Source organism: Drosophila sulfurigaster, chromosome 2L (assembly GCF_023558435.1).
Source record: "Drosophila sulfurigaster albostrigata strain 15112-1811.04 chromosome 2L, ASM2355843v2, whole genome shotgun sequence".
NCBI lineage: Eukaryota > Metazoa > Arthropoda > Insecta > Diptera > Drosophilidae > Drosophila > Drosophila sulfurigaster.
This window is the reverse complement of record NC_084881.1, coordinates 16,527,504-16,538,561: the sequence shown is the minus strand read 5'-3', so window position 1 is coordinate 16,538,561 and position 11,058 is coordinate 16,527,504. Positions and strand designations below refer to the sequence as shown.

The 11,058-nt window shown below is 40.2% G+C and overlaps 1 protein-coding gene across 1 annotated transcript; it reads right to left on the bottom strand.

Annotated features, from left to right (window-relative positions):
- Positions 1 to 5,855: 5,855 nt before the first annotated feature.
- Positions 5,856 to 11,056, bottom strand: LOC133850346 (DNA-directed RNA polymerase, mitochondrial). The gene is made up of 8 exons (XM_062286406.1): positions 10,662 to 11,056; positions 10,480 to 10,602; positions 9,928 to 10,420; positions 9,714 to 9,872; positions 8,900 to 9,650; positions 7,703 to 8,836; positions 6,424 to 7,646; positions 5,856 to 6,365 (listed from the first exon to the last, which is right to left on the bottom strand). The coding sequence occupies exons 1-8, from the start codon at positions 10,825 to 10,827 to the stop codon at positions 6,236 to 6,238; spliced, it is 4,179 nt and encodes a 1,392-aa protein (XP_062142390.1). The 5' UTR covers positions 10,828 to 11,056; the 3' UTR covers positions 5,856 to 6,235.
- Between the last annotated feature and the right edge of the window lie 2 nt (positions 11,057 to 11,058).

Genomic DNA, 11,058 nt, shown 5'->3' with positions numbered 1-11,058 from the left:
AAAATATATTTAAATATGTATATACATTTACTTAAAAAAGATATAAACCAAAAATAATGTCTAGTAATAAAATTTGTGAAAATTTATAATAACAGTTTGGTAAAATTAAGAATGTATATTCCAAAAAAAATAATTCAAAATTGAGAACAAAATTAGTTATAAAAATTAACAACTTCTTTAAAAAATATTGATATTCGAATATATTTATGAAAAGTTGCTTAATTTTAAATATTATTGTGAAGACCTGTATAATAAATCAATAATTTACAATCTTATATTTTTTTGTAACCAATTTTTTTTTTTTTTTGTTTAATATTTAACTTTTTAACGTTTCCATATAATTTAAAATAAACAAATTACTTTTCTTTCAATAAGTCATAAAATATTTCTCTAAATTAGCCGTTCTTAAATAATGATTTTGAACACTTAATTGAAATGATTAGTTTGAATATATCACTCAAACTCCTTCACAAGAAAATTTATGTCTTAAGAACTAACATAGATTAATTCTCTTTCATCAAATCTTGAAAATAATTATTTAATTATTAAATATTTGACTTTTTTTATTAGTTCTTCCTTTCATACATAAAACCCACTTATAAGAGCAATCTTCTGTGTCGAATTCAATTATTGCTCTCATTTCAATTATCTGCCTAGGGTATTATGCTAGTCATTCTTGGCTCAGTCTGTCATTATTATTTATTTTCAACTATTTCCGCTAGTCTGCTTCTGTCTGTGTGACTTTTGCATTAGACTCGCTGCCGCTGCGACTCATGGCTTGGGTTCGACACATCGAGTTTGAGGTTTTGGGCTCCTGTCTATCTATCTATTTGTGGGTCTCTGACTTTGACTGCTATACGAATTTATCAGCACAGACCTGACTCGAGTATCTCTCGCTGTGTGTGTTTGTGTCATATGGCGCATTGTTTGACATGACTTTAATTTTTGTTTTGTTTTTTTTTTTGGTATTTCACAAAAAGAAAAGAACGATACAAATTGCAGTTGCCGCTTTCGGCCCTTCAGCTCCCATTGACGGTTTTGATTGTTCCAGCTGTATACAATAATTTGGCACTGTGTCGCAACTTGAATCGATATATATGGCAACAATAACGGCGGCAAAAATTTCATCATAAATAGCTTCATGTCAGTTGAAATTTTTGACTTTTAACTGTGTTTCTGACAAGTTTCGGCTCTCTATCGCAGAAGCTCTTGTCAATGTCGAACACTACAATTGGCAGGGAGCTCCCGAAATGAATCAATTTCAATTAGGGTAAGTGGAGCACCTGCCTTCCATCTGCCTTCCACCTGCCCGCCTGCCTCTTGTGGTGCACCACGAAGCGTGTGCGTTGCTCTGGGGCAAGGCAATAATTAAGCGACATGCCATTACGCTTTGCTGGCCAGGATCATTTCGCTTAATTCAATCATCTGCTTGTGGCGTCGCATCAAGTGGACATTGGCACGACGGCGAAATTGCTGTGTTTTTCTTGTTTTCTTGGTGGAACTGTCTTTGGGGTCGTGGGAAATAATCACCGGAAATCTGTGAGCGGAAATGGATGTAATAATGGCACCCCGAAAAGAACGGACGACAGCCAAAACGCCAGGCGTCGCATTTAGGCAAACAAAGTGTTGTCGCTGTTGCTGCTGTTGCTGCTGTTGTACCAACATTGAACGTTGAACACTCAAGTCCAAGACCGAATCCAAGTCGAATTCGAATTCCGGACCTGAGGCAAAGCGGCATTCGGCATGCCAACGGCTCATTAATTTGTATTCATAAATTACGCCGGACACAAAGAAGAAAATGAACGTGGCCTAGAGCACCACGTGGCAGCAAAAAACTAAAAGTGGAAATCAATGCAGTTGCCCTCTTCATCAAATCACATCGAGTCACAAAACAAAAAATGCGAGAAATGCAAAACCTAGATTTTTCCAACCTAGATTGAAATGGCGCCTCATCGAACCCAGCGGGATTTTTATCGAAAGTACGTCAGGCAATTCAGACATTAATCTTCGTAATGATAAGAACTTATCGAAATGCACGTCAACTGCCATAAGTACTTAGGACAATTCTTTTGTTGGGGGAACTTCTATTTTTGATGTCTGTATCATCAGCTAATGTGCTGCCCCCGAATTGTGCTGCTTCTCAGTATCATTAACTGCCACTCAAATAATCTTGAATTCCTATAGAAATATTTACAAACAATATTTAAATTCTTCTTAGAATTGTGATAAAACATAAATGTTTGCAGTGTTTTGATAATAGAAATTGAATTACGATAATAACAAAATATTTTATTTTATTCAATTTATTGTTAGCTGCACATATTTTTATCTCGTCTTTCTAAGTACCTATTACAAATACCATTTCTTGGAAATTGTCTTTAAGTGTTATTTTATAAGTTTAAAAGAGGAATGCAACGCATATTTTTAAGGATACATATACATATTTTATTTAAGTGAGATATTTTTCTTTAGGGCAATGGCTATATGAGATACAGGTACCGATTTTGAATAAAAGCAAAGCACTGCAGTATTATTCTTGAAATATAGCGCATATATACTAAAAAAAATATACTGGCTATATTTGGTATATTGGCATAGTATTACATTTAAACAAGTAAGAAACTACAGTCGAGTGTACAAAACAGTGGGGTATTAATTTTAAAATATTTACGAAATTTATATACAGCAAAAATACTTAAAATATACCAAATGCTATATTTTATATATAAAAATTGTCAGCCAAAGAAAGTAAGATTCCATTGCAGTAGTTTTTCCCCTTACAAAAGTATTTTTTAAATAACTTTTATAATTTTTAATTGATTAATTCCTTCAGTCACAAAGTAATATTTAATACCCTACTATAAAAAGTTATAAAATTGTATTGTTAGAATTGTTTTAGTATTACAAAAAACAATGCTATAGTATATAATCTTCAATATACTTATTGAAGATTCTACTGTGGTGATAAATAAATTATCCTTGCTTTCAAATATCCTGATAACCTTATTAATTAATGTAATATATTGTGTACCTCGGACCATTCTTAAATATCTAATATATGTATATTCGTCAGAATAATTATGAAGCTATGAAGGTGTTCTTTGTACTTAGCATATACTAAATAATAATAATACAAGCAACTCTTTATCTAAGCACTTCCCCAAAAACCTAAATCTCAGAATATATTTTAATGAGAATCCCAACAGCTGAAGTAAATAAAATGATTAAGATAAAGCAGAATTCTTAGGACTTAAGTCATGCAATGCTCAACGCAAGTATCTCATTAAATATGAATGAATATAATGAGCATGCATAACTTAACATCTTCCGAAAATAGTCGAAATACACGCATATGAATATTTCTTTGGGACTCCCCGCAAAAAGAGTGCATAAAAGTATTAAAAGATAAAGCGCCCCTCTTACGACTTGAGATCATTATCTTGCGCGGTGCTTTAGCTTTTTATTTATTTAGCTACCGAAATATAAAGAAACAAACAATAAACATTAATGGCGTGCCGCAGCAGAAACAGCAGCAGAAGACCATAAAGCGTGAAATTAAAGTGTTGCTAAATCGAAATGCTTATTGAATGTTGGCTTGCCAATATATTACGCATACGCAGCGTGTGTGCGTGCAGCGATTGTGTGCGCTGTCAAATATAACGATTTGAGCATTCAATCAAATGTCAATGCACATAATTGTTGCCACTTATCAATGCGCATTGACTGCCACACAACTTCTCTGTGGCAGATAAACGGAGTCAAACATTGCCCCAATTACCTACAGCAAAAAGCGAGAGAGAGGCATAGAGAAAGAGCGAGCGAGAAAGAGAGACAACTGCAAGCAGAGATAGAGAGAGAGAGACACACACATATGCTTTTATCTAACTCTCCCCCGACAATAAGATTCGAGACGGCATTCACTAACGTATGCCGGGTGAGGGAAGGGAAGAGGGGGGACGAGCAAATCAAGCAGTAGCGGCTGCTGCGACAGGCGCATGGTTTATAATTCAATTAATTTTAATATGATACTCGCTATGATACGTCGCGTCCAAGTGGCGAGGGCGAGTGACGAGGAGCAGCGTCTGCTGATAAGAGAGGAGACGCGCGTATATTTCTTTTTTATGCATTTTCAACTACTTGCTGCCGCAAATTGTGCACAATTAATTTTGCATTTTCCGACGGCGCACAAAACAGCGCGCAATGCCAAAGATACAAATCAAAATCAACAACAAATTGCAATGCAAATAAACAAACTAACAAACAGACAAAAAAAAAAAAGAACCTTCTCTGCGGGGGCTGCTTTTGCTATTGTGCTTTTATTTTCGAATTTTCGAATTGTTGAAATTTTCATTTGCACTGCACTTTTGCTACTGTCACAGCAGTCGCTCATAAGTGTATCTGTGTGTGTGTGTGTGCGGGAGGACCGCGTGTATCTGTGAGATACGCGATAAAAAGCTTAGCAGCTGGTATTTGTATTTACCTTCTTTGCTGTGTCGTCGTCGTCAGCTGCCACATGCGCTTCTTCCCCAATCGCCACCACAGATCAGAAAATGCAAACAACAATAAAGATGCGTTTAACAAACACTCGTATTTCTTTTGCTCCACTTCCCTTTTTATTTAACTATTGTTTTTATTTTTCGTCTTTTTGTTGGCATAAAAAAATATAACCGCTGTATGAGTGCTCTTCGCTCTGACCGATGACCGCTTCTTGCTGCCCACAATATGTAGAATTAGCTCCACTGGCTGTTCGCGTTGTGTAGCAGTTGTTTTCTTTTTTTTAACCGTTACGTTGCGTTCTTGACGCGCCGCATGAACTTTTCAAACTGAGGAGACCTGCGACCACGCGCGAGCGAACCCAACACGACACACGACACAGCACAAAAAAGACCCGAGCACGAAAGAAAATGCCGAATGCCGACGACGTCGACACCGACATCGAGTTGAGTCGAGTCGCGTCGCCGGTCGCCGGCAGCAGCGGACAGCGAACGCTGCAGCAGCAGTAGCAGTAGCTGCCTTTGCCGTGTAAAAACAAACGGGGGAGGGAAAAGTGGGCGTGGGATAGCACTCAATGTTCTTGAGTGAGAGCCGAAAGTTTGAGCACTTTTCAAAAGAGACAAACGATTTAAGATTCACATTTTGATTAAGGCACCTGATAAGCACAAAAATATAAAACAAATCAAAATAGCTGTTCAAAAAACTGGAAACAAATAAACAGGAACACGTTAATTGAATTGTACTGAAATAAATATAAATGACTCGATCGATTCACAAGATTTGAATACATTTTATGGAAATCTGATAATTCCATTGATTACCATATTAATTAATTAAAGAGCAAACAAAGGGGAAATTCAATTTTTCAAGAAAAACTCATTAATCTAAAATAGAAAGTAGAAACTAACTTCATTATTGTATTTTAATTAAGAGTAAAGTTTTCAAATGTAAATGATTATAAAAACACTTAAATTAAAATGTAGATAATAAAAACTGTAGATAATTATATTGATAATGATATTCCAATATTAATAATAATAATAAATCAATATTGATTCAAAATATTTTATAATTTAAACTATCAATCAAACCAAAGTAATAAAATAAAAGAAAAACTCAATAATAAAAAAAATGCAAATTAAAAAAAAAAGTATAAACAGAAAATTATTAATGGATTCTTCAGTATAATAGTTATAAATTAATGATAATCAATAAACAAATGAATTAAACACTAAACATAAAATAATATTTTAAATAAATCCTATATAACAATGAATATCCCAAGCAAGAATTGAAAGTCCAGATTTCAGACGCCCAGTGCGTGAAAGAGAAACTCAGTTTGCAATTTCATAAATATAGTATTATTGTTTATTGCATTTATCAAGTGTCACTTTTAATAATATTTTCAATATTTCGTTTTGGTTTATTTCATAAATAAGCTTCTTTTGCACAGTAGAAATACTAGTTGTATGTGTAGTATATAAAAATCAGTAGATATGCCAATTCAAATCAACGAATTATAAATTAACAATTAGGTTTTGTTTCGTTTTAGGCTATTTTAAGTTAGGTATGTATGTTTTATCTTGTAAACATTTAGAAAAATCACATTTTTTGCGGCTGCACTCGGCTTTGGGTATTTCCTTTAGTTTTACAATTTTCTTTTGGTATTAAAAGCATCCAATTTTTGAACAAATCTAACAAAATCTTAAGCTAATGACTACAGAATTAGGCACATTTCCTTTTAGCTGAAAAAGTAGACCGAATCAAGAACGTTGCGCAGATCAAAGTCACCTTTCTGTGGCAGTTGTCTCAGTGTGCGATTCAGCTGCCGTTTCGACAGATCCTCCACCGAACCATCATTGGTAAATTCGCTGTAAATACAATTAGTTAATAAAGTGCTGTATGGCAAAATAGATTCAACAAACTCACGTGTCTCGGAAGCTATAGGTTTGTCGCATAAATTTGGATAGCTGCTCGAGAATGGGTTGCGAATGAAGTGCCACAAACTGCTCGCGACACGCCCGATTCAGCTCCGGCACTGTGCACGCATGCGTCCAAAAGCAATCGTGCACCGAGACAAAGGTGATGCCCTGGCGCTCGCACTGCAACGAGGTCAGCATCATGTGCGACGAGTCCAGCGAGTGAATGAAATTGGGCGGAAAGGCGTTCTTCTGCTTCAGGATATTGGGACGTTCGTAGAGATCCGTTGACATGCTGTTGGTCACACGCAGCCCGGCGCGTGGCACATGCTTTGTGTCCTGGCGATTGTATGGCTGCACTACGGGTAAACCCAGCGGCGTTACCCACTCCACATTCTGCATGCACACGCCGGCAATCATGCGGGCACACTCGGTAAACCAGTCTTGAATCTCGCGAGTCGACGTGAACATTTCACGCAGACTCTCAAACGTTTTTGTGGTCAAATACGTCGACGCTGGCCACACCCAATCCTTGGGGAAGTCATCAATATCTTTCAGCTGTCGCGCAATCTGCAAACGTGCTCCGTAACGTGTCACACCATACACCGTTGTCATCACCGTCTGTTTGATAACCTTGCGTCGCACGAATCCCTCCAGTGCTGCCGCCACATGGAGTCCATTCTGGGCATCCGTTTTACGTGTGCGTTCTACCAACGCCGCCACCGCACTGTACACATCCTGCGGTATAGCCGAAGGTGACAGATTAACGCTGCAGGCGCCCGCTTGATCACGACCCAATGCCGCATAATGCTGCAGACCATTGCACGAACCATCCTGATGTATGGGAAAGCGACTCAGATAGGCACTGGGATCGGGTGAGCGTTGCACATTGGCAATCTCCATGCAACAAGCAAGCGTTTGCCATGGTTCATCCGACTTTGACCACCACATGCGACCCGTGAGTGGATTGTCCGCCGAGTCCAGTATCTCTGGCATAATCTCCTCTGCATACAGGAGACGTTCACGCACTGAATCTCGTTTTTTGAGGCCCGTCAAGTTGATACAGTGCAGTTTCAGCCAGCTGAAACCATCAACGCCCAGCGGCTGTGCCTGATCGAAGATGAGCATCGAACGCGCCAAATCAGAGCCCAAGTGATTCAAATGCGGCGGCACGGGATAAACGCGTCCACGGAAGTCCATGTTGTGTGGCAGCCAAAAGACCTTGTCACGGTACTGAAAAGTGAGAATTAATAAGGAATTGCACAAAGAAGATCATTTGATTGACTTACGTGCTGTGCCAGCGACAGACGATAGAGCGCATCGCACCACAAGCTGTACATCTCGCTTTGTTTGCGTCGATGTGCCAGCTTATCCCTGAACTGTTTGGCACGCTCAGCTGGCGACGTAGGATTCTCGCTATCGCTAGCCGCAGGCAGCGTGGGCAATGCTGGCAACGAGCTGGGCGGCTGTGGCACATCCAGTTTGGCATCGCCGCCATTCTGAAACACCTTAATGATCACATCCAGCAGCTGTGTGTTAACACGCCACGGCACACTGGCCAGCTGATTGAGCGAGTCGAGTGCCGGATAGAGATGCTGCGGATTGGAGGCGTGTATGCGTTCCCATTGCTGCACCGCCTGCTGTGGCAAACGTATCAGCTCCGATTTGTTCAGCAAATAGCCGCCGTTGTGTGGCGTACTCCAGGGTTGGGGTGGGCACAGCATGGGCACCAGATTCGCGTCAAAGGTAAGCGTCTGTTGGCGTGAGGCGCGCAATAAACGCGACAACACGGGATGTGGTTTGACTTCCTCCTTGACCAAACGTCCCTGATTCCGAAACAGCGTATAGAAGGCAGGCAATAGATTCTGTGGCGTTGTCGTTGCTGTCTTCTTTTGACGCATAATATGCGCATCAATTTTGATGTCACGCACCAAAATATTGAAAAGGAAACGTCCCACACCGATCAATACATTCGACGGCCAAGATACCTCGGGCAGATCCATGGAGGGTCCACTATGACGCTGATCGTGCACCAAACGTTGCCACATTTGCCTTGTGTTATCCTGACTCTTGCCGCTATCCCACAGCTCACAGTACGAGCTGTAAATATCGCCAACTTTCTCCAACGTACCATTGTGTTTCTTCAGTTCAATTTGATAGCATTGCTGCACCCTCTGACCGAGTTCCTTGTACAGCTGACCAACGGTGGGACTAAAAGTCTCGGACCCTTCGGCGAGCTTATAGATCTCCTTGATGAGTATGTCCGTAAAGTGGCTCGTCTCCAGCACCTTAAGGTACGTATAGTAGTTCATGTATCCATGCGGCTTGAAACGCACCTGAGCACGCAACGTGTTCATATCACGCACAATGGCAGCCGAGATTTGTTTACGCCACGTTTGATCCAATTCCTTAAGCTTAGTGCGCTGCAAGCAGAAAATTGAGTATCAAACAGTTTGACATTGATATTTTTGATATTTGTGACTTACGCAAAATTTGGCATTGGCAAATTCCTTGGGCTTTTCAATAGACTTGATGGTAATGCTGCCATCCAATTCCACTTGCAACTGTTCACGTGCCAGCTGCTCCAATTGTGCTTTACTATATCCAAGCTTTGAATTCATAATGCTGCAATCCTGCTGCTTTATTGTCTCGGCTTCAGCGCCCACGGGAACAGTGTATGCATTGAGATCGTTGAGCAGTTCGTTGTCGTAGCCCAACTGAGGTGGCACATAAACAGGCGTGAAATCGGCACGTACTCGCCTTATGGCATCCAGCGCTATATCACGTTGATCAGACACAAACTTTGAGCGATCCATAATCTGATTAAGCGTATATCCTTGTTGTTCAGCCTGTTCGATGTACTGTTCAATGAATTTTATATTCTCTGCATCCGACTCAACGCGTCCAAGACACTCGAAAGCAGCTGCATAAGTTTGCTCGCTAAACTGTAGACCATCCTCATGGATAAGCTTGAACAGCTCCTGGCAACGGTCAAAAGAACCTTTGCCCGCATAGCCATGTAACAGAATGTTATACAGTTCAATGGTAATGATGTTCTGCTTCTGCGGTATGTTGTTCTTTTTGGCGCGACTGCGATAGGCAAAGATTGTGGAGAGCGCGCGACTCAGCATGTTTGCTGAGACGCATACATTGAGATATGTGGTCAAATTGACGTTCAATGCGCGTTGCTTGGCCAGACGTTCTTGTTCCTCATTGACATGCACCTTTGACTTGAAGCTGTTGATAAAAAATAAAACAATTAGTATGTGACACCCTTGAGGAATATGTTGAAACACTTGCCGCTTTTTGGACTTTGCTGTTACGGCATTTATTTTCGACTGCACACTAGTTTCCTGAATAGGTTTCGGGGGCTGCTGCTGATCATCGATGTAAGGCTCATTCGATTCAAAGGGATCCAACAAAGTTGACTCCACTACGGCGAGTTTAGGTGCATTTAAACTGTAGAAACAATCGCGTTTAGATAAGAAATTATTCATATATCATTATTACTTACCCAAATCTGGCCAAATCCGCTTCAATGTTGTCCTGTCGCTCATGTTCAATACCTTCCAGAATGTCCCGATAATTGTTAAAGCTCTTTAGTATGTTGTGCACCTCTGTCGGATTCGAAATTATCTGTTTGGTGTACGTATCCTTGCCAAAGAATATTATAGGCTTGTCATCGTACATGCCCGCCTCCAATATCGAACTGTCTACCGCATCCAAATCGAACTTTTGATATTCTGCGGGCTGCCGCTGTACTGTTTCTTCACTGTTCTTTAACTTTGTTGGACTATTGCTGTGGCTATCCAGTATTAATTGTTGATATTCCTCCAGCTGCAGCTGTGCCTCACCACTGCAGGGTTCGCCTTTTTTCTGGGCACGTCGTTCTTCGCGTGCCCGCTTCTCGAGGATTTGCATTTGTGTTTTCTGTATGAATTCGGCCAATTTCTTTGACTTCAAGCGCTTGACTCGCGACTTGCGCTCGCTGGCAGTGAGCTCGGTTACTGCAAGCAGCTGTACATTAGTTTTTTCATTCACAACATATTGTAAATAGCGAGATTACCTTCCAAAAGCTCCACATATTTGGCATAGCGCGGTTTACGTAAACGTTTCTTCTTCGCCTGAGCCAAGGCGTCTGCTTGTGTGGGTGTGGTGGACTGTGTGCGTAAAGCAATTGCAGTTGTTGCTACGAGATTTACGCATTTAATATATGAACGCACATTTAGCATATGTATATTAACTTACTTGCCGGCGCAGGACGGTAAAGCATCTGATAGTATTGCTGATATTGTGTCAAATTATGCGCAGCGCTGCCGCAATTGCTGCAGCCTGTTGTTGTTGAGGTAGGCGGCGGCAAGCGTAGCACACGCTGTACAGTTGCAGCGCGGTTGACGCCCAATAAGCGATACATGTTTGCGAGTTGCAATTGCAACGTTTTGTATTAGAATTTACACAATTTTTACAAAAATATTGAACGCTTGCATAATATTTTGTTGTCCATTGCGCGCTTCACGTGTTGGTCTGACAGTGCCAGTGTGACCGAGTATTACATTATGCTAATATACCAAAACGACAGCCCTATATTAACTGCCACCAATTTACAAACCATTTATATTGTGTGTGTTTATCAAGTCATCAATTG